We start from the raw sequence: 27670 nt of genomic DNA, 5'->3' as shown, positions 1-27670 counted from the left end.
ATGTCAGTCAGTCTTTTATTTATATTTTTCTTTTGAAGTTAGATGCTTTTGCACTTCATCTGAAATTCTCGTAAAAAAAAGCTGAATTGAGAATCGAAACGTGGGAAGAGGAAGGGTGAGAAAAATATGGATGGAAAAAACAAGAGAAAGATAAAGAGCGAGTACAGACAGAGAAAGGGAGAGAGAAATGAAACTGAGATCGAGAGAAGAGGGGGACGGTGAGACGGGGGTGGGGGTGAGTGCGGGGGGGGGGGGGGGGGGGGGGTTCTCTCCTCTGATTGGCTGCTGCCTCTCCCTCACAATAAAGTCTTGAGGCTGACCGCGGCTCCGCAGCTCATACGCGACTGAAGGCGGCGGCGGAGCGACACAGGCGGAGCTCTCATTCATTCATGCGGCTTATGCTTCTTCTCCTCCGGACAACTCCGCTGCTGTTCCCGCTGCTCTGAAACCGGGAATACACGTTTGCGTTTCCAAGTGAATAATGCTGCGCTGAGAGACCGGAGCGGGGGGGACGGACTGCTGAGGTTTCACCGCGTCGGTTTATTCACATGTGAAAGGAGACAGCGTCTCGGCTGCTCAGAGGCTGTTTCTCGCAGTTTGGGAAAGGATACGAGGGGAACCTGCACCCGGATTACTGCTCTTTGAGGTGAGCTATGAGAGTTTATGGTGGGAATAATCTGTACTTGAAGATTTTCATTGCGTGCTCTGTTGTTTGTGGAGACCCGGTGGAGCGGATCCAAAATGCGCGCAGGTGGTGGAGAGAGCGCACTTTAGCCTGTTTGCAGCCAAAGAGGATTGATGCAGCGTTTCTAATGTGACTGACCACTCACTAAATGCTCTGTGACTCTTTACCAACTTGACTGCAAATATAAAGATCGCAGCGTGAGTTTCTAGCGTTTAAACTGAACCCTCTGTTTGCAGTGAGCGCTGGTTTTGCGCTTTTATTGACTTTGTCCACATCTTTATTCACCAGAATCAAAACAAACACGGGTAATGAGACACTAGATTGGTTGGCCTCGCTTATTTCTTTAAGTGACCCCCAAAAATGTACCCCGGTAATGGGATTTTTAAAATCAGTGTCAATGGCGGACTATTTTTAACCCCACTTGCCTCTGGCTAAGAGGATTCCCCCCCCCCCCCCCCCGTCTCTTCTCCCCCGCAAGACAGTGAGGGATCAGTGAAGTTAATCCCACATCTCTCCTGAATAACTCTGGCCTGTCCTCCTTGGCTTCCCGTGCCACTGCTCTGTATTACGAGCGTGCATTGGGTTTTCCTTAATGTGCTGACAAGTTAAATCCGTTTATTGGTGATTTGGCAGGACTCTGGTCGGCTGACAATGTGAGGGTGCCTCCTCTGGAAATACTTGAGAGAGTTATTGTTTCTGTGGATTACATGGTGGCTGCTGTACTCTGGTGCTGTGTGGTAGTGGTGGGCTTTGTTTGTACAAATACAGGCTTTGGGTGAAATGGAAAGTTTCCTATCATGAATTATGGGTCTTTGAAGCGAGACAGGAGCCTGAGATTTGGTGCAAGCAGTGATGTAGTTGTAGATAAAAAGGTGTGTCGGCTGCAGAGCTTTGGGAATTGGAACTGTACTCACAGCTGCAGCCTGACTGTTTAAACCTGTCACTTAAGCCTGAGCCAGCACTGATTTATTGGTTTGTAGGTCACAAGGTTTTGAAGCATTTATTAAATGAGGGCTGAATTTGACAGAATGATCTCACCATGACGTCTGTTTAGTCGCTGCTCACAGTCAGTAAAACATTTCGCACAGTCCTCATCAGCAGAAGGAGTTTTCTCAGTTGTCATGGATTTGAATGTGTTCAAGTTTCCATCGTTCTTTCTACTGTCTGGGCTAAAGTTGCTTGAAATGTGGCAACATATTCTGCAACTGATGTTTCGAGAGCACTTAAATGATTGTGAAGCAGGTCCAGACAACGAGCTGAAATACAGGCTTTGACATTTAGAACCCAGACGTCCAAATATCTGCTTTTCAAATGCAGATTTAGCCCAGTTTCAACACAGATGCACTGATGACTTTGGACCTGCAAATTGTTAAATCAGTACTTCCAGACAAATCTTTGAGGTCAGGAATTTCCCAGACTGGAGGCATCTTGACCGAGGTCCCAAAATGTCCACTGTCCACTGGTTCCCTTTAATTCAAAGGCAGAGACACTTGCCTCAGAGCACGAGCTGGACTTCAGCTGTTTGATGTTTTTCTCCATCAACATTCCCGGAGCAGTTCTTCATGAATCTCAGGGGGAGGAATGAGACATAGAAGCCATGAAGGTGTTGTTGTTTCTGCTGTAGCGTCCCTCTGTGCAGGATGTTTAGTGTCTGCAGGGGGGATTCGTGTGGCTGTTAAGGACTGATGACACCAGGTGACAGAATCCTATATGGAAGCTGTGATTTTTACCACTCAGTGCAACAGCTGCAAACATTAACCTGAGTCAAAACACTGTTGGTATCGCAGCACTCACCACTGGTGTAAATGTAGCCAGAAGAGGTGGAAGACCTGTGAGTGGCCGCACTTTGTGTTCTGATGTCCTGTCGTTGGATGGTTGCTGCGTTGCCTCTGCCGTGTTGCTCAGCCTATGAAAAGAGTTGCTTGGAAAGGGTCCGTGTGAAGAGAAGCTGGGAAAATGTCAGTTTCCTGTTTTACATGAGCTTATATCATTTTTGATTCAGCCTGCAGCAGTGATAGGAGTCTATAGGTGCTGTTCATCATCTCATACATCTCTTACCCAGAAACCAGCCTGACATCTTTGGGATCTTCACTGTAATTTAAAATAAAGTTCTGTGGGTTTGAACAAAGTAAAAGTGCACAGCGTGAGTTCATGCTGCCTGACCTGCTGGCAGGACAGTGGGGTTGAAGAGGTTAAGTGAGACGATGATTTATCTGTGGTGAGCCGTCTCTTTGCCGGTGTGTGCATGTTCTTGCTGCAGTCGGAGGCTGTTTTCTACTCCGGGGTTGTGATGTAAGATTTACCCTGTGAGATATTTGTTGGTACAGGTGAATTTCTAATTAAAGCTCAGCCCAGTTAAGGTTTGAGTACTTCTGACCACACACCAGCTTCAAACAACACCAGCAACCAGCCGTCTTTATTTAGACTGCTTCCACTATTCCACTGTGGCCTCTTCACCCTCGTGTGCAGCTATCTCTCACCCTCATTTCCTCAAGCCATGGATGAGTGAGATTCCTCATGCCTCTCAGTGTTTACGCAGTGGAAGGGGGGGCTGTTGATTTACTGCTGGTCCCTCAAAGTGTCTCTGTGCCAGAATCACATTCCCTCAGCGTCATAGCCTCCGTCTCTGGTCTGAATAGAGCAAAAACCAAACAGATTTCTGCTTTTTCTTCTTAGCTGTCATTTCTGCAGCTCCTGTTTCTCAGCCACATCGCCGTTACTCATTTCAGGGCTGCAGGGGATGTTTTGTCATATCACAAATCATATTGCCTCACTGCTCTGACCTGTGTATTCCTCTGTGGTTACAGGAAGATCTTAGATCTTTTCTCAGGAAAATAGCATCGGAAAGGTGCCTGACTGGCTGATTGCGTACCTCTCGTGGACCGCGGGAATGATTTCCTGTGCGTTGAGGCTTTTTTTTCTTTACAGCCTCTGAACTGCTGATGGGAGCTCATCACGAGCAGTCGTTAACACTGCGGGCAGGGGGGGAACAGCCTCCGTTGGCTGTTTGATGGCTTGTATTTTGGGCAAGCGAGAGACCAGACTCCATCATTTTCTCCCTGGGGAAGCAGCTCCACCCATACGTTTGGAGACAGAATTACCTGCAAACGCGTGTCATTGATGGCTCTGCAGCCTGGAGGTCATTTCACGTAAACGCAGGGGTTTTACTCCTAATGTGACTTTTGCCCGGGGAGGTTTGGTGCCTTTTACACTGATGCTCTTCCCTTTCCAAATTCCCCCACAGGGCAAAGGGCGTTTTTAAAAAATGTGGCAGCACATGATCAGTGTAGTTAGTTTCATATCTGAGTTGCTTGTGTCAGGTGAGTGTACTACTTCTGTCTTAATATCCCTGAGTCAGCTCTTGAGCCAGGCAATCATCTGGGACACTCACCGCCATGTGACGGTCAGCGGTCGTGTCCTTAGCCAACAACAGAAGTAGGAACAGAGTCTGAGTGAGAGTAAAAATAGACGTTTGAATATTTAAAGAGTATCACAGTCTTACACAGCTGATAGAAATTTGAATTTCCTTCTTTTAAATCCAGTTTAAGTCTGGACCAGACTTCTTTTACACACTGAGGCAGATGGTTACACACACACACACACACACACACACACACACACAACCAGTGAGGCTATAATTAAAACCATCCATCCAACCTAAGCAACCCCCCCTCTTTCCCCTAAAGTGGAGGAGGAGAGCTGTGGCATTTTGTTTATTTACCTTCAGCTGCTACCCAGCCAGCGGCCACGCTAAACCAACAGCAGTGTGCTTAGAGTTTGCTTTTGTCAGGCCCCGGGACCCGACATGTGGTCCCTCCACCCTCCGCCGCCACCGCTACTACACACGACACCTGGAAGCCAAATGTAAATCAGTGTGTCTCAGTTGTCGCTGCTTGTAAGCATCCTGCGCTTTGTTTTTAGGATTATGAAGGCTGCAGCTGGCATGTGTGGACGGGGGCAGAGGAGAGCGGACACTGTTGGCTGTAGTGCAGAGATAGTCGAGGTGGTGGTGGTGTCCACCAGTTCAAATGTTTTGGCTGTTGGACAGAGCACGATTGACCCCAAAAGTGGCGTTAATCTTTGTGAGTTAAACTTTTATTCATGTTACACTTTGAAAAATTTTGGAGGTCAGGAGGGAGAGCATCAATAAAACACCTGAAAGTACAAATAACAGGTTTAAAACACTCAATACTGACCTCCATGGGCTGCTGGGCAGAAGTGCTGCTCTATAATATAAGAGACAGAGATTAGAGAAGAGGACAAAGTGCAGCATGTGATCTCATGGTGTCCTCTATCCAAGGTATTTTTGTATTAGAGACGCAGCTTTTATCTTCAGAGAACCCCCACCTGCCCCTGGCAGCATGAGATTAATCCCAATTGTTTTCAGAGACATCAGAGCGGCACGGTGATGTCACGATGCTGAAGATTCAATACTGTGTGCTGCAGTGTTAGATTTTACAAACACACTGCTATCACCTCAGGTCATCCGCTGATTTCCAGTTTGATCCCAGTGCCCCAGCCTACCAGTGTACGTTGTTGTGGAAACACTGCTTTTTATATTGATACTGATAAAGAAATTTAAGAAATGTAAATGACGAATGCTCACGGGAACTTTCCCCTAACCCTGATCCAAAGCTTATTTTGTCTGCAGCAGTTAAAGTTTATCATGATATGATATGAACCTACATGTTTACTTGAAGCACTTAAAATGATGAAGCAAGCATCAATGTACTACCCCCCCCCCCCCCCCCCCCACCCAACCCCACCCTATTAATGTTTAAGGCGTGGGATCAGGGAGGTGGTGATTCAGATCCCGGCTGGGAAAAGTGAAACAGTCGTGTTCTCATCACTCGATCACCTGCTGCTGTTGATGTGCTCCTCAGCGGTTTGTTCAGAGCTGCTCTGGGGACAGTGGATATCTGTGGTTGTACTTGGACTCTTCTGAGTGAGGAACGTGTAACTAAATGAGTTTGTGGTAAATTACTGCGAAGAAAAGAGCACACAAGTTCAGCAGAAACCCTCAGCGGAGTAAACAAAGATCCAGTTGACTTGTATCAGGAGATCTCCCTCCGTCGGACTCGTGATCTGCCTGTCTCTCCCTCTCTGTGAGGAAGCCACATGGTGCAGCAGATGCTCGGGCCGCTGTGCTCTGACTCCTCACACTCGCCTTTCTCATGGAAATGGCCATGGTTGTCTAGCTGAATAATAGCGATGGACGTGTGTGTGTGCACGCGTGCATTATGGTGCGGCATGCGTGTGAAAGTGGAAGGCTGGGAGGTTTTCCTAGTGTGGGTGGAGCTTTAATCTGAACTTATGAATACACAGGGTTTGTTTTTGGTGTCTGTATCGAGCCTTTCGACCCTGCAGAGCAAAACAGGACTCTGTCTTGTGATTTTTAAAGGTTAGGTTCGAGACTTGGACCTTTTAAATTCAACTAAATAAAATCTCTGAATCTCCACCCCTGGTCTGATCAGCTGATGTTTATCCCTGTGGCATATGATGTGATTACTTTTTGCTTTTGTGTAAGCCTTCTCTGCAAACCACTATTATCATCCTGGGAAAGTGAAACCCTAAATTTATTTGAACTATTTGTGCCAGTGTGTGGGCAGGTGCGGTTTATACCTCCTGGCATCCCCGTATCCGTCCCTGGCAGCTTCGGCCTGAAAGGCTTCCCGACTCGGCAGGCAGCCACGGGGCAGCATATTGTCAAGGAGGTGGGGGTGTGAGGGTGCGTGGGGGCGGGGTTGTTGCACCCTGCGCTGACCCCCTTCCTCCCCCCCGTTGTGAAAAGGCCCTTTGTGTTTCCTAAATCATAAGTCTGCCTGGCAGGGGACAGGGCCAAAATGCCAGGTTCAGAGGTCAGGAGGCTGGTACACTGGCAGAGGAAAGGGTGTGTGTGTGGGGGGGGGGTTGTTGTTCTGTCTTTGTGAGGACCAGTTTGATTTACAAGCAGCAGGGTTGCACTTGCTGTTTTAAAGTCTTGCACTTATGTTCACCTAATAGGATCCCAGACTTCAGGACACACTGCTGACATCAAACAATACTTTTGTTACCTTACCCTGAGAAATGTGATCTACGACACACCTTTCCTCATCTAACAAAAAAAAAACAAAGGTTCTCAAAAATTCCTGAACACAAACAGCCACGAAAAGCTGCTCAAAAACCAAATAACGAGTTAACAGAATTATAAATCTGACCAGGCATCAGAGCTTCCTGTAACTGGCAGCCTGACCAAACACTCAACATACATCAAAAACACTACTCTGGTGTTGTGCTATCAACTCCTCGTACCTCATCTGGTGATTTACTGACAGAGCTATAATGGTTTAGAACATAAGGGTCAATGAGAAGTGGATCATGCTGCAGGAGTAGTTTGACAAGTTTCTATGGAAACCGTTTGATGTTCGCGTGGCACCTGCACCATAGCACAGGACTGCTCACGTGCTCCTCCACTTGTCATGTTCTACACAACATTATGATTTTTTATTTCTCTTCCTCTTCGACACACACACACACACACACACACACACACACACACACAGCAGTGGAAGTAAACAGGCAGCGTGATCATTCACTGTGCTTTCCGGGTACAGCACACCCTGCAGGGCCTGAGTGTCTCACAAGCTCTTACACGTTTTTGGTGTACTTTCATTTTTATGTAGAAACACACTCACAGAGTCGCCTTTATAAGCAGAGTCATTAAACACCAGCTCTTTGTGGGTCAGAAGATGTTTGAATGAATGAATTGTCCCACTGAAGATTTATACTGTTAGACCTTAAACCCTCATTTGTCTTGTTTGCTGAGAATTAATTTCTAACCCCTGGAGGTTGTTGGTTCATGTTGCTGCTGTTGTTACTGGACTGGGGATGATACACATCAGGCTGCACAGAGAAGCGTCGGCTGTGTAGTGCAAAGCACTAACACCACCGGGGTTAAGGGTTCAGTTTCCTGTAAAGCTCTGAGCAAAGCTGTAAGCTGCCTGCTCCTGTTTCCGTGCACATGACTCATAAGACTCCGTCCTTTATCCTTTTCTGTGCCTCAACCACAGTTTTTATTCCAGCTCCTTTTTTCAGCTGACCATTTGTACATCCACATAAACTAAACCCAAACTCTGAGACCTTAAAATGGAAAGCATAGAAGGAAGGGAGTAGACTGCATCCAAACCATTTCCCAAACAAATCTTTGCCGCCCGTGTTTGTGTCTCAGGGATATTTTGGGTTTGTGTGGACATCCTGCATCAGCGTCTGCGGTGAAATATCTATCGGAGAAGGAGCTGGAGTCCGGACTGACTGTTCCTGTGTTTGTCCTGTTTTCTTGTAGGACAACATGCCTCAGACACCGCCATTCACAGGGCAGCTGAACACAGGCAGCTACAACAAGAACCTGTACCAGACCAAGGAGGACGGATACTCCGGCCTCTATTATCATGACAACAACCTGGTGTCCGGGTCCCTGGAGGCCCTCATTCACCACTTGGTCCCAACTGTAGATTATTATCCAGATGTGAGTATTGTTTTTTTGTCCCCATACCTGCAATTTGTATATTCACCCCAGAGTGAATATATAGATAGCAGGTATATAAAATGGGATTTTAAAGCCAATTTTCAAACTTAAATGATCAATTTCTCGTCATAATTTTGCTTTTGTAGTAAACTTATTTCCCCTTTCTGTCCACAGAGGACGTACATCTTCACCTTCCTGCTCAGCTCTCGCCTCTTCATCCACCCATATGAGCTCATGTCCAAGGTGTGTCACCTGTGCATGGAGCAACAGCGACTCAGCGATCCCCAAGCTGACAAGGTATGCGCGACAAAAAATTAAATTCTTAGCTATTTCTAGTTCCTTTTTTAGGATTCAGTGGAATATTGTATTCCAGCAGGGCTCTGTGCCCTGAGCATACTACAAAATCTAGACATTTATACATCCTAGATTTGGTTCTCCCTACTGTTTACTCAGTCTTTGTTCATCCTGCATTTTCAGATGAGAGTCAGGAAGATCGCTCCCAAGATCCTTCAGCTCCTGACAGAGTGGACGGAGACCTTCCCGTATGACTTCAGGGACGAGAGGATGATGCGCAGCCTGAAGGAGCTGACCCACCGGCTGGCCAGTGGAGACGAGGTGGGTGTGCTCTCTCATTTCATCGTGCCGCTCCCCGTAGACCCGCAACAAAAAAAAAAGTCATTCATACTAAATGAGTTAATTAACAAAAGAGCAGTCTGCTGTTCAGTTTAGGTGTTATCACAGACAGCGGGGAGCTGTTTTGTAGACTGCACGTGCAGCAAAGCTACAGGCACAGGCAGATTTTTGCAGATAGCACTGGGGGGGGGGGGGGGGGGGGGGTGGAAGGGGTATCTCTGGCAACAAAGCAGTTTTTTAGAGGCTGGCTGAGCTGAGAGAAAAGCCCCATTGTTCACGGGCTAGGTGGCTTTTTTGCCATCTCTGGGGTGCTCCCTCCTAGGCAGCATTTGGATTGTTCCACTGCTGCAGAGCTGAATGTCACTGGCTTAGCGTGTCATTAGCCTCTGGTGTGCTGTTTGGATAACAGATTTTTTTTTAGCGGGGTACAACTGTTTTTGTCCTGTAACCCTCTGTTATCTTTGCTGCTCATACAGGCCATCCACTGTTAGACGCTTAGATATAGAAAAGCTGTTTTGATGATCAGTGACTCATGCTACGAACGCCATGAAAGGAAATGCCAACACAAGCTAAAGTAATGATGACTTTAAAATCGAAATTACCTGCGTACACCTCAAAGGAGCAGCTCAGCATTTTGGGAAAATGTGCCTACAAGCATTGCTGAAGCTCACAAACATCTTAGTCAGAGTTTCCTCCTTTAGTTCTCAGGGTGTTTTCACATCCAGTCTTCATCTTTTCTTGTTCCAATTGGTTTAGCATGGCCTTATATCAGATGTTCTTTCCCAGTGGTACCGCTACCACTTCAGTGTTCTTCGGTCTGGACAAATAATTTGGTTAGTTCCTGTGAGGGGTTCTTTCAGTGCATGTCCTGATGTTTTCACATGTGTTTTGGTGTGGTGTGCTCTGCCTGGCAGTGAGTTGCGTGTCCAAGTTAAGTGTGTGTGTTTCTGGGGGGTTGGTGTTAATGATAAGGCAGCAGGGGCTTGTTAGGACCAGACAGTGATGGAGGACACAAACATCCATCTGTCCTGATAGAGGACATCTCTCCTTCACCGCTCAAGACAAGAAAAACACAACCTACCCACCCCCAGTGTTTTTTAATGTGGGTTTCACGTGACTCATCAATGGTACAAGCAAGAGTATTGATCCTGATTTAATCTAGAAATCAATATGTAACTCACATGTCACTTGGACACATTTACACCTCCCAATATCTGTTCTGGTTTTGTAACCCCCGGACATAAAACACAACTTAACTGAACACAAGTAATACACACTTGCCCACAGACGTGGATTATGTGTTTTGATGGAAACACCTTTTGGTTTCACAGTAGCCTGGCTCCTGTTGGCATTAACACCACATATTTATATCATGGTTGAAATCGAGGAATCAGAAGTTCAGTTTTTTACTTTACTCTTTAATTTGTCTCCCATTGGTTTATTATCTAACCCACTTATTCAGAGGTGAAAGTGAAAATATAAATGCAGGAGCGTCTGTGTTAAATATAGTAGGCGAAAGCTGAGCCAGAAAGTTGATCTAACTTTCAGATTGTGTAATGGGTTTAACATTTGCTTTCAATTTCACTTCTTAATAATTCGCTTTTTAAAAATAACCTGGCCAGTTGTGCTCCGTTCCAGCTTATCACAGATTCCAGCAATAGATCTGTTGAGTGAGATGTTATCTTAACTGTCAGGAATGATGGCATCTCCAACACATCAGCCTCTCCTTCATTATCTGTTTGGGAAATGTAACTGACTAAGATGCAGCCTTGCTTGACCCGGTACGAACATAAGTTTGGACCTGTTGAAGTTTAAGGAAAGCACTGACAATCGGCAGGGGTTTGATCCGAACTGAGTTGCGTTCATGTTTCTCACAAATTGTCCAAATCATGTTTAGAAAACAAAATGGCTAACCATGAGCAAATCTGAAATTTAGAGTTTGATGCTGATTCTTCAGAGCGTCGGCCGCAGCGCTCTGGGAAAGGGTTCGAATCCAAAATAGAATCCCCGAACATCTGGTCAAAGCGGTGTCCAGACCACACTCAAAACATTCCAGGACCTTGATCTCCATACTAAGACTGTCATTATGGATGTGGTTGGATATATGGGGAAGCAGCAGCGGAGAAGAAAACAAGCACTGTGATCTTGACGTGACCTCGTTCGGTGGTACACTGCTCTTGCCATCCCTCAAAATGTGCAGTTTTTATGTTGCACCATGTTCTTTTTTTTGCTTTATTATGGGAAGTTAGGTAGATTTAAGAGATCCCACGTTGTATATCCAGTTTGGATGCCTGGTACACTCGATACAAGACAGACTTTTGGACAAACATTACCGTTTTTAATCCAGATGGCTCATTCACAGTAGCCTTTTATAACAGGTGCCGCTGCACTGCATGTTTAAAGTTGCTCCGGGAAGTTCAAGTAGGGACAGTCTGTGAATTTAAGGGAAACTCCGATAAGTTGGAGATGCCATCGTTCCCGACAGTTATGAAAACACCTGACTGAACAGACCTGAAGATGCTGTGACAAGTCAGAACAGAGTCCGACGGCCCAGGAGCTGGAAGACTCGCACAATGGGACAGGTTATTTAAAAGAGATCCTTTAGAAATGAAATTGAAAGAAAATATTCAAATGTTTACATAATAAACTTTCAGGTTCATCCTTCACTCAGTATAGTTAACACAGGTGCTCTTGCATTTTCACCTGGGTCCCTAAGGAGCTGATATTCCAACCGTTGAACTTAAACACTTGTCTTCTGTCTGGTTTGTGACAACAAGGACTTGAGACTTGACGCTCTAAAGACTTGACTATAAATAGTTTGCAGTTGGAGACCTGAGTGACTTCAAAGTGACTCATGAACACTTGACTTGGACTTGTAGCATATTAATGCTCGATGCTAGTGCACCTCAGTCGGGTGGTGGGGAGGTGTTCCTCTGCCATCGTGACATGACTGTGCTCGTAGATAAAATAATCCACCTTTTACTCTCTGTTCATTAGTGCTGCTCGGCTAACCGGCTAAAAACAGTCGGGCCTTTGCGTGGGTCAGGTGGTGCTCCACAGGAAAAAAACACCACTCGGCCAAGAAAAACAGGACCTCTAGTGATTCAATGGCATGAACCAACTACACGCTTGGTCGCGGTGACTGGTACTGAGCAGCCGTCTGCCACCTCAGGATCGCTGCCAGGGTCGATGGTGTGGGGAACAGTGTGCCCCTGCTAGGCCTCCTCATACGTAACGCCAATACTTGTGATGAGCAAATGTGACTCCCTCTGCTTGGAAATGTCAGCCATGCTGTTGTCTCCAAGATCTGTGACTATATTTATCCAACCCTGGCCTGTCCTCTGTTTGTAGTGGGGACAGAAGCTCCGGCAGATGGTTGACTTTGAAGTGGCAACTGAAGCGATTTTCACTGGTGGCTCGCTGTTGTCCAACTGTGCAGGAGTGTGGTCAAGCATCAGCTGAGTGTACACAGTGTTTACGCTGATATTACAAAGTCTGGCTGAAGGTATTTCATTTAGAGCTGCAACTGATCAACAGTCACAAAACCTAAATGTTTACAAAACAAAAGGAGCAAATACGTGTTTGAGAAGCTCAGAAAAAGCAAATGTTTTGGATGTTTACTTGGTAAATTACTGAAACAATGACTCAGTTAATGAACTGACTTTCTGACTTTTTGCTAATAATCTTTTTTGTAGTCATTTCAGGCAGCTGGCAGTGATGCTGAGTTTATTAATTTCCAATGTGTGAAATGTTCATTCTCCTTCTCCTCTGAGGTGAAACCTCATTTCTCTCTGGAGCTTCATCTTTCTCCTTTCTGTTCTGGGCTCTCACAGTCATCTGTTGCCTGAACTGCAATTTCCACCGAGCCACAATTGATTGGCTGACATGTGAATGTGTGTGTTGGTGTGCCATCACACCTATCACAGCCACATCACCAACAGATGCATCAGTCACGCCCTGGGACATGAATTTCAGAAAAGGGCGGGAGCCCTGGCTGTTTCCAGCAGAAAGATGAGAGTTTACTCATTTTTCCCAGGCGCCTACGCGCCGTACTGAGAACACCGCCTAGGCACCGGGCCTCCACGTCCATTAGAAGGCTAGCTGTGTTTCTTCCCACCCTGCTGAACTGGATTCTTGTTTGTGGAGCCCAGATTCTGGAGGCTGAATTGGCAGAGAGTCCGGGGAGGAGGGATGTGGTCGTGAGAAAAGGGGCCTCTTCACCCCAGATTTTTTGGGCAGCTCATGCCGGTGGTATGGAAAGAGTCAGTGAACAGGATCCTCCGCGCTCGTACAACAACACACACAAAATCAAACACACATGTCCTTCTTCCCTCTATAGACCTTCTTATGCAACTTCTGTGCTAAACTGTGTCAGTGAGGGAACAATTATCTAATCATGGCCTGTTCTGCATCAGGGGAAGGTTCAAAACGGGGCGACCCCTCAGCCCCTGAGGCCGGGGAGCCAAGAGTCCACCTCCTCTGCCCCTGTGGAGCTGAGAGGCCTTAATGAGCCCGGCAGAAAGACGCTCATGTAACATAGTGAGTGACCCTCCCAGTGCGTGACCAAAGGATGCTTTTCTGTGAAACAAACACGGGAGGTGTCACATTTTGAGGGTCGTTCTGTGGTTTGGGCTGCGAGCTGGCATCAGTTTACAGTCAGTACTGCTGACATGTCGTCAACATGTGTGTTGTAAATTCCATTGGGGTTGTTATCACTCCGTGCCGCAGAACAGTGGTTAGGGATTTAACCTAAAACTGCCGACAGCTGAGCTAAACAAAGTGGCTGCATGCATGCTACTGGAGATTTGGTCAAATTTACGTCACGCTCAGATGTCTCAGGTTTATCTGGGGCTCCTCAGTGATCCACTGATGGTTTGTCATATGGAAAGAACCATTTGAACTATTAAAACACTGAGTTCTAACTAACCTCTCTCCACCTCTCTCTTCCCCTTGCTCTCTCTCCGTTCCCCATCCATCCCTCAGGTTTACCGGAAGGCGGTTGGCCAGATGAGCCAGGGCCTGATCAGGAGGCTGACGGTGCTCAGCCAGTACGAGGAGGCGCTGGTCAAGATTAACGCCACAGCGGCCGAACGACTGACGGCTCTGAAGGCGAAGCCCCAGGCAGCCATCCAGAGAGATATGCTGTCCATCTGCAACGACCCCTTCACTGTCGCACAGCAGCTCACGCACATAGAACTGGTGAGAAATATTTAGATCTATGATTTTTATTTTATTTATTTATTCTTTTTTTTTTACCTATTGATTATCAGAAACCTGTATTTGAGCCAGAAGGCTAATTTTCACATCTCATCTTAAAAATCAGTTTAAATCTTTACATCACATCCATCATTGGTTGTGACATTTCAAACCAAATTAACATGTAAATGTTATCGTCCAAAGAACGACCATAAATCCTGCCAGTGACTCACAGTCACATCGGCACAGAGAGAATAAATCGATCCTGGGAGGAGAACATGTGAGAGATTGGAGAGCTGACAAGTATGATGGATTGGAAATCAGTGTGGTGGCCGAGGTGAAGTCCATAGCTCCTCCTACGTCTGACCTAACACCGCATCGATTTTAAACAGGGGTGTTTGGACACATCTTTATATCCATTACCTGCAAGTTTGTCACTGAAAAAACAAATAAGTCGCTCTGAAAAAATAGGGTTATTCAAGGGTTCGTGTAAGATTCTAAAGGAGAGAAGAATCTTAGGGTTCTACCATAGAAGAAGATCCCTGAAGTACCACTGAGCCTAAATTAACTGTAACTAAGGGGGAACCCACTATCCCTGCAGTTTGGAGAAGGTCCTGGTTTTTAAAGGGAAGGAAACCAAAGATGGATTTGTTAAATTGATTTTCCTTTTGTTCCTTTTTCAGGAGAGACTGAGTTACATCGGACCTGAAGAATTTGTCCAGGCCTTCGTCCAGAAAGACCCTCTGGACAACGATAAGGTAACGTCTGCGTGCTTTTCTAAGAATATATGAGGCGATAAGAAAGCATATGCAGTGGTTATGCAACCGTTTTTTTTTTTTTTGGCTGAAATCCCGAGTTCAGACCTGGTGTGGGTTCGAAGGGAGACGGCCTAGATTCTCCTCCAGACGAGGCTTAGGTTTACACAACACAGAGACTGGCCGCCGCACAGGTCAGAGGGAGGGCAGGTGGTTTTCTTCAGGGGCAGACTAAATATCCGCTCCCAGCACACACACACACACACACACATACACACATACACACACACACACTCAGAAACACAAACTCAGACACACCTCACCGACAGTTTCCTCAGATCATCCCAGTGTCTGGATTAGATGAGCATGCATGCACCTCATCTCCTAGCAACCACTGCTGCCAAACGTTTGTTTTGGGAAGGGTCGTGTGCGAGTTTGTGCGTGTGTGTGTGTGTGTCTGGCGTTCGGCTGCTAGGCAACAGCCCCTTTTTGGAAGCCAGGTGATGGGGGGGTCAAGGCTGCCTTTGTGCCTTGGGCTCGCCTGCCTCATCCCCCCAGTGAGTCTCTTGGAATAACTGTGTGTGTGTGTGTGTGTGTGTGTGTGTGTGTGTGTGTGTGTGTGTGTGTGTGTGTGTGTGTGTGTGTGTGTGTGTGTGTCTGTGTGTGTGTGTGTGTGTGTGTGTGTGTGTGTTTGCATGTTAAAATGTGATGTGTCCACTGGCGGGAAACACTTCATGGGGGTGAGTGGCGTAAGGCCAGAGGAATGTGGGGAATTAGATCAAGAGGAACCCACACAAAGGAGCAGCATGCATAATGTGAATAACATTGGCCACTATTGTGCTTATAGAAGCAGAGTGAGGTCGAGTGTGATTGGCTGCTTTGCCAAGAGTTTATTTTTTTTGCTCACTGATGCATTGACTGAGAGAGAGAGGAGGAAAAAAGCTAATATGAGCTTTATTTTTTTTACAGTTCAGCAACATTTTTGCTTTGCAATTAGCTTAAATGCTAATTAAAAGTCTGTTGGTGTTTTTGCAGAGTTGCTTCAGTGATCACAAGAAGGCCAGCAACCTGGAAGCTTATGTTGAATGGTTCAACAGACTCAGTTATCTGGTGGCTACAGAAATCTGCATGGTGAGTAACGAACACGAAGCCGAGCTCACTCGCCGCTCGTGGAGGCGAAGTTGACGACGGGGCTGCAGCTGCTGGTTATTTTCATTAGCGTTACATCTGTCAATACTTTTTTTTCCAGTAACTGTTTAGTTAATGAAAAGTCAGAACATGGTGAAACCCAGAGATAGTGAGTTTACAGGGATATTTTTTTTAAAAAGTGATGAAAAGCTAGAGTAAGGCCAGTGATCTGTCAGTGGTCTGCAGTTACTTCAGCCATCTTTCCTGATAATGATAATACAGTTTGTAGTAAACACGCAGCTCTATTTGTCAGCCCTGAGGACCAATGCAGTTTTTAAAATGTTTTCCATTTTGTTAACAGCCCGTGAAGAAGAAGCACCGAGCTCGAGTCATCGAGTTCTTCATCGACGTGGCGCGCGAATGCTTCAACATCGGCAACTTTAACTCCCTCATGGCCATCATCTGTGAGTCACTGTGCTTTTCCTTCCCTCTGAGACAACATCACCAAAGATTTATTCTGGGGAGAAGCAGCAGAGTTTCTAATGAACTCAAATGATTAAGTCTTTTAATATGTCATTGGTTCATAAGTAAATGTTGCATGACGATATTGAGCAGCGTTTTTGTCGTCAGTATCATTTGGACTGTGCACATGTTCCCTCTGATCTACGTGATTGCTGCACAGAGAGCTGTTTCTTACAGACATCACTAAATCTTATCAGCGTAATAAATGCAATTTGTTGTTTAGTGGGAATTTCGTGAAGCGTTGTAATCTCCCCCCTCTGGCAGTAACCTCTCGTGACTTTGTCTCAGTTCATTTCCAACTTACGTAATTTGCTTCAGCCTAATGATATCAGTGAGACGGAGCAGCAGAGGGAACGGAGCTCTCAGTAGAGTTTGGTCAGAGGCGGGAATCACGTCTTTCTGCTGTTTGTTGACATTTGGCTGCTTGTATTTGCAGAAATGTGTATATACTCGTGCAGCAGCTGCAGAGCATCATGGGTAGTGCGAAAAAAAAAACCCATGTCCTTTCCTTAAACCTCCCAGAAAAGGTGCACAGGTGTTCTTTTGTGTTCTGCACCAGTGGAGCTGCGCAGCGGCCACCAGATTAGACTGGTTTTACTCAGCAGCTTCCAGATGTGAAGTATGCTCCAAAAAAAGAGCCTGAGCAAAATTACTCAGGTTGAATAAAGAGTAGAAATAATCAAGACACTTGTAGAGACCTGAAGCAGCTCAGACAGTTTAGGGACCTCACTGGAGGCTCAGCCCACGGGCTTCAGGGATCCCAGAGATGTTTAGAGGAGAGAGGCTGTGAGGATCTGTGTGTCCAGAGAAGACAGGGGGGGAGACAGCTGGAAGAGGGGAGAGAACAGCCCCGTCCAGGCAGATGGTCAGCACTGACCAGCGACGGTGTGAGCACACGGGGGGGGGGGGGGGGGGGGATGGGATGATGAGGGGGTACGGGAGAGTAGAGGATATTGGAGTGCCAGCTGTCCTCTGGCTTTCTCCCCTGAGAGAGGGAGAAAGAGCACCACAGGCAAATCCTTCTCCACCAGCCTCGTCTCCAGGGAACCACCAGGGTTACACAGGTTGTTAGTGATGTGATTAAAGGGTTAGTTCACCCAAATTATGAAAAGCTAATTTTCTAAAATGATCTTTAGCTGTATTTAATGAAGCAGATAGTTTTTGGTTTTGTCTTTTCTTACCCAAGGACAACAGGAACTGATCAGAAGGTAGAAATGATGTTTGGATTCAGTTCAGACCCAAACAGAGGGACAGCAGTGGTCCAAAAGTAAATACAAACAATACATGTCACTGTCTCTTCTTTGCTCCTGAGGACGAGGAGACATTAACAATTTATTAATGCTCTCATAACGAGGCGTGTGTGTCCCGACAGGGCCTCTAACACAGCCAACACCTGTCCGCACACACACACTAGTGTCTTTGTGAGTTGATGGAGCTGCTTCCTACACAGGACACGTTCTGACACACACTGTCACATCACGCACTGCTGTGGTCAGACGTTCAGATTGAACTGTTTAGAGTTTTAGATTTCTTCTGTCCGTGGATCAGAATCTGAGCTCTTTTGTTTACTCGAGGGTTGTTTTGTGATGTTGTTGTGCTCTGACGGTGACCCCTCAGAGCCTGAACCTGCAACACACACACCATACACACACACACACACTCACACACTCACAGACACACACACACACACACACACACACACACACAGAGGATTACCATATGGGAAGCAGAGTGCTGGGAGGGGAAACGAGGCGTGTGTTAACTCCATTGTTCCTGCGGCCTTTTGCCTCGCTGCATAAGAAGAAACAACAGTAGAAGGAAAGAAAAAGGAAGGGGGGGGGGGGGGGCGTTATGGGATGACTGCTGTGGGAGGAAGGGTGGAGGGGGGATGTGCGTCTGTCTGGCTGAATGGGAAAATGCCATGTGTTAATGCCATCGTGTTTGGGTGTTTGCGTGAATGTGTGATATCTCTCTCATTGTCTTTTTGTGTGTGTGTGTCCGTCTCGCAGCTGGGATGAACATGAGTCCTGTGTCTCGGCTGAAGAAGACCTGGAGTAAAGTCAAGACGGCAAAGTTTGACATCTTAGAAGTAAGTTTGCATGAAGCTTAATAGTTTTTGTTTAATGCAGCACGGGTGATGTAAAAACTAAATTTGGATGCAGTTTTATTGAAATTCGAGATCTGATTAGAAAAAAATAATCTATTCGCCGCTTAAAATCTGCAGTTCTGAACATTTTTCTATCACTTGCTCTTCAGTTTTAATCGTCCATGTTCCCACACACATTAGCAGCTCTTTGATTTTGTTGAGTTTGACACTGCTGACTAACCGTGATGTGGGCGTGTGGGGGAGCTTCTTCTTTGTCAGTGAGTTGTTGGGTTAAGTGCAAAAACTGAAAGCTCTTGTGAACACGGATCTGAGTGGGAGAGCAGAGGTTTGCTGTGACTCACACAGACGGAGAAAAACAATCAGAATCGATGTGTTTTCACTGCTTTTTACAGCAGAATAACCGAGCGTGTGAAGACGTTCGTGTTCAGGCTGACACGTCTGCAACTTACTTTGCAGGAAAACAGTTCCACAGTTTTATATAATTGCATCGTCTATTGAAACCGTCTTAAACTGATGTGATGATTTCACAGAGTGAAAACATCATCTCAGTTTAACTGAGGTTTCAGTTTATCCAAAGACACAAAAAGAAAAGTGGAAAAAAAAAAAGCTTAAGCCAGAGAGTCCGGAGGACTGAAGGCAGGTGGAGGGAAAGGGGGTCCGTCAGCCTGGAAGCCCCCGGTGTTTGAGTGTAGCTGGGGTTCGGATCATACACTGCACCCACCCCCACCTCCCCCATTCCTCCCTGTAGTACCTGCATAAACCCCAGATAGTGCAGTGAACACGCTCTGTGGGCCCAGCAGGCCATCAGTCGGCCCTTTGAAAGAGGAGATCTGAGGTGGAGACGAGTCAGGCTGGGACCCTCTGTGGGATCTGAAAGCTTTCAGAGACTTGGTTCTTACGATACCCTTCATCTCTCACCGGAGTTCATCTCCGTCTCTCTCCTTCTGTGTGCCGTTCTCTCTGTCAGTCACACTCCTCTCTTTTTTTTCTTCTGTCTCACTCGTCTGATGATTTCCTTTTACCCTCCCGCTTTGTCCCTTCGAGCCTCGTTTGAGGTGAATCCCGAACTTTCTCTCCCACTGAGTCGTAATTTGCTGTGATGGCTGTGTGGAGTTAATTTGCTCCTCTGCCGCTGGTTTGTTCAAGGTCACGCAGACGATGGTATCAGCCACCTGCTAACCCACTTCACATGGCACTGACAGGCCTAAGCCATGCTGAGGGTTAGTTACCATGTAGTGGTGTGTACCACAGGGGCTGCAGTCAGTTTATGTGTATTCATTTAGATTAAACTTCTTTAAATACATTTGATTACGTTCAATATTGTTTCAAATCCCTCAGATTGATGCCAGAGTTTTAATCAGAGGTTAGCTTTGCTCAGACTGACACTGGTTTTCTGTCCATAGCACCAGATGGATCCTTCCAGCAACTTCTACAACTACCGAACAGCACTGAGAGGAGCCACGCAGAGGTCGATCACTGCCAACAGCAGCAGAGAGAAGGTGACGCCCCTGATACTCATGATACTTCTATTCTTTAATAGTTGGACCATTTTTGGTAATGCACTGTATTTTTATAGAAGAGAATATTTTCTCAGTTTAGAAAGTTTGAATATTTTCAGCTGCTTCACCTGTAGTTCAGCTCCCACCTGAATGCACTGTGCTGGGCAGAACATTGAAAGTGAAGCTTGTTAAATTAAGGTTGAAATTCTAGCGAAATCCCCACATGTGGAAAATCAGTTCAGGTTTTAGACGAATAAGCTAAAAAGTTCAACGTTTCTTTTGTAGGGACACAAAAATCCAGCAGCCAGCATTTATGTAAACCCCACGAGTTTGAACATCTGCGCTCCAGACTTCAGTGTACATTTCTTACACTTGGCTCAAGCTCACATCCAGAGCCACTTATAGTGAATAACGGGGGTTTGACGTCTTACTAAAAACCACTTGACAGCTGTTGTGACCTTTCAGTTTCAGAATAAGCGCTCTGTCCCCTCAGACCACTGAACCTAAGTGCTGGTGACGCCTTTGCAGCAGAGACATTTTGAGCTGATTACAGTTATGTAAAAAAATAAGTTGAGATGGTTATCTTCATGTTATGCAATAACAAACATGAAGGAAATATCTGATGTCGAGGCAAAGCAGGAAAAAAACAAAGTGTTGTCGCTTGCTGTGTTTGGTTATTGTCTGGGCACTGCGTTCCCATCGTGTTTACAGCATCAACGGCCTCTTGAGAGGACTCGGACGTGGGGCAGAGGTTGCATAACAGCGCGGCTCAGAGGAGGGACACAGGTCGAGTTATAAGTGGGTCAAGAGATGAGGAGGGTCTTGGTTTCCTCCTCATCAGACATGCACTGAGGGAGAAAGAAAACGTGGCCGCCTGCCAGATCACATAGTGTTCTCTGCTGCCTCTGGAGCTGCCCGCCCTGACTGAGAGTGAACCAGCGTAGAGCTCGTGGGCTGCCAGGCGTTAGTGGTTAGCCTCCCTTCACGTCATCACATGTTGAATAAGTGTGTCTTTTATGGAGACAGAGTGTACTGTCAATATGTATCTGGCTGCCTGAGGTTTGTGAGGGGATGTTTTTTTGGAGCTCAGAAATGCAAACATACCCGGACAAAAGGTCGGGGTCGTGAAACGGAAAGTTCCCAAGAAGTCTGGTATGTTCCTGCTCTTGTGACCCTCTCCTTTCGGGGAGGGGTGGGGGGGCGGGTGCTGTTTATGGCCTCCTCCAGGCATCGCCTGTGCTGTTGACTTTGTCAGAGGATCAACAAAACCAAAATTTTATGCTTCATTTCGATCAGTAAGAGACCGAGATAAAGATCAGAATAAAACAAGCCAACGAGACTAATAACATATCAGGAATAGAAATATGAATACAGAGAATAACTGAGATCAGCTGTTGTAAATATCTTTTGATATGGACAGTAAATTAATAAACACCAAAATAAAGCTTTTAATAAACACGTTCCCTGCGGTAGATCTGCTTTTTGCCACAGACCCAGACCGTGGCTCCTTTCTGGCTGCAGGCCCCGTCGTACCTCTGTGTGTCCAGCTGTGAAAACGACTTCCTTTCTGCTCCTGCTGGGCAGTTTTTTTCTTTCAAAGCAGAACGCCTATATACAGACGTGTGTGCACGCACGACAACAGCCTTCTGATCGTGCATATAAGAGATCCTGCCCCCTGCAGACCCCTCGCCATGCTTTATGTTCAGACTGTGAACACTGAGGCCCAGTTAGTTCGTCGTCAGCTACAGCCACAACATTTTTAAGGCTATTGTGGAGGCAGAGTTTCACAAGCTTTGCAATCCCAGTCAGCAGATTTAAAGAAAAAGACACCGCTGGCTGGGCAAAGCAAGAACAAAAAACATAAGGAAAGGGAGTGGGTGGTTTATTCAAGTACAACCTCTGACTCCACCTCAGGCTAAATAATACAGAGAGCAACAAAATGTGCATTGAACAAAGAGCTCAGTCTGCTGTTCTCCCTCAGGTGTTTCAACCAAAAGACGGAGGTTTTTTTAATAGGTCACTGTGCCAGGTTGCAGCATCTCTCAGTACTGAGAAACAAGTCATGTCTCGTGTTTATTTATCAGCCATAGCAACTGGTAAATACCACATTTGATCCTGATGTTTGGTTCTCGACCAGTGAAGAGGAAAAACCCCACCAGCTTAAAATTTACTGTAATTTGAATGGAGTCTGGTGCTTCTTTCCCTTCCTGCTCTCCATCAGCATCTGTGTTGGTGCCCAGATGCGCAGTGACCTGAATCATTGTAAGAGGAATGAATTACTTAAAGTGACTTTAAAGGGGAATAATTCCTCTCTGGGAAACACCCCCCTCTGCTCTGGCACCACCTCACCGTTTTTCAGTTGGAGGAATTTGTCCTGGGAAACTTTTTTTTTTTTTTCGGTTAACGAAGGTTATTTATGCACGCTGCTACATGCCTGTAACAATGGAAAGCAAGGGAGTTTTTCTTTAATGAAAATGTGGTTAGGATCAGAGCAGAAGTGGGTCTGATTTGTAAGAGATCCTCTTTGTCAGTTGTATCCTCTTCCCTCTTGAATCGATGTTTATAAAGATCACACACCGGTGTGTCGTGTGGAAAAACCCCTCACGTCTTCTCAGTGAAATTAAATCTCTTTCTCTTTCTGTTGTTTTGCAGATTGTCATCCCTTTCTTCAGCCTCCTCATCAAAGACATCTACTTCCTCAATGAGGGATGTGCCAACAGGCTGCAGAACGGACACATCAACTTTGAGGTAAACTGAATTCAAACCTCCCCAGAGGGAGTTTCCCTGGCAGCAGGTTACACCAGGTTTTCTCTTTTTTTTTTTTTTTTTTTTTTTTTCCCCACAGCTGACTTCTCATGTCAGAAAATGTCACTGTATTTACTACACCAGGCAACAGATTTGTGACATTTATTTCCACTTCCCTAAAGAGTGTTGAGAATGAAGAAGTAAGATTTGAGTGTGTAAAATTCAGCTGCATTTCCATGGAACAAACACTGACCAGTGACCAAAGACTCATGAGTATTTCCACTGGTCTTTACTCACATCGACTCTGAATCAGACTCTATTTTAAGAATTAAATCTATCCCAGGAAACTGCTGAATTCTTTTTCTGTCCATCTCTGTTACAACATTCATGTGTTTGAACACATTAGCACGTCAGAACAGCTGACAGCGCAGTGGTATTATACTTTTACCATCCGGGTGATTATTTTGGAGCATGGAGTGAATAAGTAATAGTTAAGTAAACATGTTGATTCCTTCTTAACCTTTATTTTTGGTTTCATTTCAGAAATTCTGGGAACTTGCCAAACAGGTGAGCGAATTCATGACCTGGAAGAAGGTGGAGTGTCCGTTCGAGAAGGATCGCAAGATCCTGCAGTACCTCCTGACTGCGCCGGTCTTCACTGAAGATGGTGAGTTTGTGAAGGAATGAATGATGGATGGATGGATGATGTTTGTGCAAAATCACAATCAAAACCTCATAAAGACATAGGTTGACATTTTGACTTTATTAAAGAAATCAGGTCACTTTGAATCCTGCAAAATAAAAACAGCTTATTCTGAGTCTAGATGTTGGTTCAGTAAATTACAGCAGAAACCACAGTGATGTCAACTCTGTCCCTGGATTCATTGTCCCTGGTTAAACTACAGGAGACAACATAATGACAGACTGTTTTCCTTCCAAGCCTCAAATCCACACACACCTTATCGCCTCTCTTACTCCAGCAGTGCTGATAGTTTTGGTCGTCTTAAATCCGCATCAAAGTCGTGTGTCACTGGCTCTGGCTCTTATCGCTGACTTATCAGCGATAAGAGCCCCCCCCCCCCCCCACGCTTCCCTTCATGGGTGACGGTGTTTGTTGATAGTGGACATCCTCTGTCAGCCGGTCGGTGCATTGATGAGAATCTGTGTACAAGAGGAAGCAGGTTGATTTAAATTCTTTCAAAATCTTTTAAACACGCAAGAAAATCGTAGGAATCCTCAGAAACATTTAAACTGCTTTTAAACCCCTAATTACATTTGATTCAACTGGAGCATCAGTTTATTTCTAACGTCTGTGCTTCTGTGTTGGATTTGCTTCAACAAACCTTTTTACTAGTCAATACAGAAAACACAAAGGTGAGAGGCCTCTCATGAAAAGTGAGGATGAAAAGAGAATGATTGTGCTGTTTTTACTGAAGGAAATGAAATTAAATTAAATGAAAACATAACAGACCAACTCCACAGGAGCTAAGAAAGAAATGTTGGTAAACTTTCTGTTTTCCAAAGTAATGAGTGTTTAAAACAACCGGATTAAACAGAAGAGATCAGAACAGTTTAAACTGATTTTTCACCTGTTCTTTAATTTTTATTTTTATTTTTATTTTAGAAAAGCTAACGATTCTTTCATTTTTCTCGCTGCAGCATTGTATCTGGCTTCATACGAGAGCGAAGGTCCTGAGAACAACATGGAGAAGGACAGATGGAAGTCTCTGAGGTGTGTATGACCCCCCCCACAACACACATACACACACACACACACAGACACACCCCGTCTCCCTCCTCACACACTCACCCTCAGGGGTTTTGAGTCTTTCAATCATGGCTGTCACCTCACATCCCCTCCTGCCTCCCTGACCAGGGACACTCAGAGGGATGTGGGTCACACTGTGATGCTGACCTGCACACTATTCAATAAATGCATTAAACACACACACACACTCATCATTCTTGTTGTCATACAATCGCTAGTGTAGACACACATAAAGGGCATCAGTCATTTTCACGCAATTACATCTTATGCACACACAACACAACATTAAACCCCCCCTAAAATCACACAGCACTCTGGGAGTGTGTGCGTGTGTGTGTGTGTGTGTGTGTGTGTGAGTGAGTGAGAGAGAGAAGATGGATTAGAGAAAATTGTCTTTGTTCAGTCGACTCCAACTCGTTGAAAAAGCCCCAGAGAGCTGACAGAGGGATATTTCCTCTTGCTTCAGCATCACGCTGAAGTTTAATTGACACAAACTGAGACTGTGACGTTCAGTGTCTCCGGAGACGGAACGTATGTACTCATATGGCCAAATCATAATGGTAACTTAGCCAGTTCATTGATGATCATAGATGCTAAAAAGTCTGATTAAAAAAAAAAACACAACCCAAAACATATAAAAGTGGAATGTGAAAATACATGAGACGGACATACAGCCTGTATTTTTGGACAGTGAGCACATGATTCATCCTGCAGGCTGCCAAAAACTGACCCCACACACACCCAACCACCCACAGTCAGAGGCATGAATCAGATCTGTTGGCAGAGGTCAGAGGTGAGAGGAGGGTTTGGATCCAGAGCTTTGTGAGTGTTGGGTTAAGCCCAGCCAGGGTGAATCCACTCCGCTCTGTGTGTGTGTGGGTGTGTGTGTGATATCACGTTTCCTGATCGCCTGCCAACTCCTCTCTGCGCCCCCCCAAGCTTCGCCTCCGCTGCGACACGATCTGTCACTTTATCCCAACCGAGCCGCGTCAGCAGAACGAGCTCGGAGAAACTCGGTTCGACACGGGCTGATGTGAGCAGAGAGACCGAGTCCGTCTGCTCACATCAGCCCCCAAAATCCATCACAGACAAACGGTTACCGCAACTCGCATTCTGCTTTTTAAAGTCACAGTTTTACCTGTAGAATTTCGAACAAATCTTACCTTGAAATTTTACATTTGACCAACTTTTTACTTTGAATCTTTTTACAATTTTCTCTTTTCAGTGCACAAATTTGAATAAAATCTGTGCCAATCCAAAATAAAAGTTTAATTTGTAGTTTAAGTTGGTCTTAAAACTGAGCTGCCGTGAAATTTTTTTCAAAGTTTTCAACGTGATTTGATTTAAGACGTCTTAAATCAAAGGTTTATCTCATTAGGCTAACCACTGTTCTTTTCTTCTCTCCACAGATCCACTCTGCTAAGCAGGGTTTAAACTTCTAAACTGAAGAAACCAGATTGAAGACAAACCCCTGACAAGCAAGCCGTGCCCGCTCAGCGCCGCTGTTGTCCAAACAAAGTATTCCCGTGTTGGAAGGGAAATGACAATCTGTACTTTGGCTGGCGAGGACCCTTTGTGTTCCCTCCAGCTTCAGATTTCTATTAAGCTCTGCTACTCCTTGCCCTCCTGCTCTCTGTGCTGTATATTTCAGCACAGCTGATTTTTCATCTCTTTGTATGACTTTGTAAAGTCTTTTTTTTTAAAAGAGGAAAAAAAAAGAGCCACCACAAACTGTCACAATAAAAGCCAGGGGAGATGCTTTTTCTTGTCCGAAGCATTTCGCCCTGATAAACCCTCTGTGAGCGTTGACACAGTCGTTGGGGTTGTTTGTTCCCCCGCCACTTTTAAACACTTTTTTTTTTCCACTGAAACTACAGAGTTAGCTGCTGGATGGCTAACGCAACACAAACGCGCCTCTCTCTCTCTCCCTCCCCCTCTCTCTCTCTCTCTGGTTCCACAAGCCAGCATTCTCTGTTCGGAGAAGTTGTACCTTAACCCGTAACACTTGCGCATCGTTAAGCTAGCCCTTATTTGTGGTTTTGTTTTGTCTCTTTCCTTTTGTATGACACCTGCGAATCTTTCGCCTCATGTTTTCTGAAGCTTTTATTAATTGTGATGTGTAAGAGAAAATGCACTGGCTGCATTTTGATGATGTAACAGAGTTTTGTTTTGTTTTGTTGTATAAAGTTGTGTGATTTTCTTAAGCAGGAAGCAAGATCAGCATCTTGTTGTTTTGTGTTTAACCCACTCACGGCCTCAGCGTGCTTCAAATGAATTAAGATGTCGGTAAGATTCAACCAAAGTGTTTCCCTTATGGTTAAACGGCATCTGACACCCCCTCATCTGGGGGTTTAAGATGCTGTGGGATGCTCTGACAAAGCTTTGGTTTGAGGCAGACTGAGGGCTTCAGCAGTGAGCTGAAACTGAAGGTGTGATGATGATGATGATGATGTGTGCTTCCTGTTGTTCCTGATAATCTATGTTTAAAAGGCCCTGTGCTGCCGAGGGAATAAGCTAGACTGTGGGCTGACATTCATACTTTCCCTTTTGTTCCTGTTCTACCTGCTAATGTAGAAAACGAGTGTGGTTGTGCTGCCCCCTGGTGGTTCGGTCTGAAAAGTGAATGGATTTGTGTGGTTGAGTAATGTGAACCCGACACAGGCTAAATAATATCCTTTGTTACTTTTCCCATTATCAAAAGTATAGTTTCCTCCCTGATTGTTTTATTTATAAATCTATATGTGTAGTCACATTATGTCCTCATGCCAATATTTACTATTATTTTATTGTTATTTAATTTTGTACTAGGTACATAACATGCTTAAGTAGTCCTCAGATATTGGCTTTATTATTATTATTTTTTATACAAGTTTGTATGAGACACTTATTTTTCAAGGTACTAGCTCAGAGTATGAAGTTAAATACCTTTGACTGATGTCTGCTTTGCCTTGACTGCTCCTCCCTCACCACAGAGTGCTGTTGTGTTTTATTGTGTACATACTGTTTTCTTTTCCCCTCGCTGTGCTCATCCAGTTGTATTTGGATTGTTAAAATGGAATAGAGGAACCGTTTATAAATGAGTTAGTTGTGTTTAAAAGACAAAGTTAATAAAAGAATGTATAAAATTA

General features: G+C 45.3%; 1 protein-coding gene across 1 annotated transcript; it reads left to right on the top strand.

The window, feature by feature from the left end:
• Positions 1-345: 345 nt before the first annotated feature.
• Positions 346-27670, top strand: rasgef1ba (RasGEF domain family, member 1Ba). The gene is made up of 14 exons (XM_041042083.1): positions 346-646; positions 8007-8189; positions 8364-8486; positions 8667-8804; positions 13806-14021; positions 14702-14776; positions 15809-15904; positions 16263-16365; positions 18433-18512; positions 19934-20029; positions 22682-22777; positions 23318-23441; positions 24434-24506; positions 25952-27670. The coding sequence occupies exons 2-14, from the start codon at positions 8013-8015 to the stop codon at positions 25974-25976; spliced, it is 1422 nt and encodes a 473-aa protein (XP_040898017.1). The 5' UTR covers positions 346-646; positions 8007-8012; the 3' UTR covers positions 25977-27670.

This window comes from Toxotes jaculatrix, chromosome 7 (assembly GCF_017976425.1).
Source record: "Toxotes jaculatrix isolate fToxJac2 chromosome 7, fToxJac2.pri, whole genome shotgun sequence".
Taxonomy (NCBI): Eukaryota; Metazoa; Chordata; class Actinopteri; family Toxotidae; genus Toxotes; species Toxotes jaculatrix.
The sequence above is the reverse complement of the archived record's forward strand: the minus strand, read 5'-3'. Positions and strand labels throughout refer to the sequence as shown.

Bases quoted from the DNA above. Each gene is read 5' to 3' on its own strand.
- rasgef1ba (XM_041042083.1), top strand. From the start codon at position 8,013: ATGCCTCAGACACCGCCATTCACAGGGCAGCTGAACACAGGCAGCTAC. The intron at 14,022-14,701 runs GTGAGAAATATT...TTCCTTTTTCAG, and splicing joins AGCTCACGCACATAGAACTG to GAGAGACTGAGTTACATCGG. The intron at 14,777-15,808 runs GTAACGTCTGCG...GTGTTTTTGCAG, and splicing joins ACCCTCTGGACAACGATAAG to AGTTGCTTCAGTGATCACAA.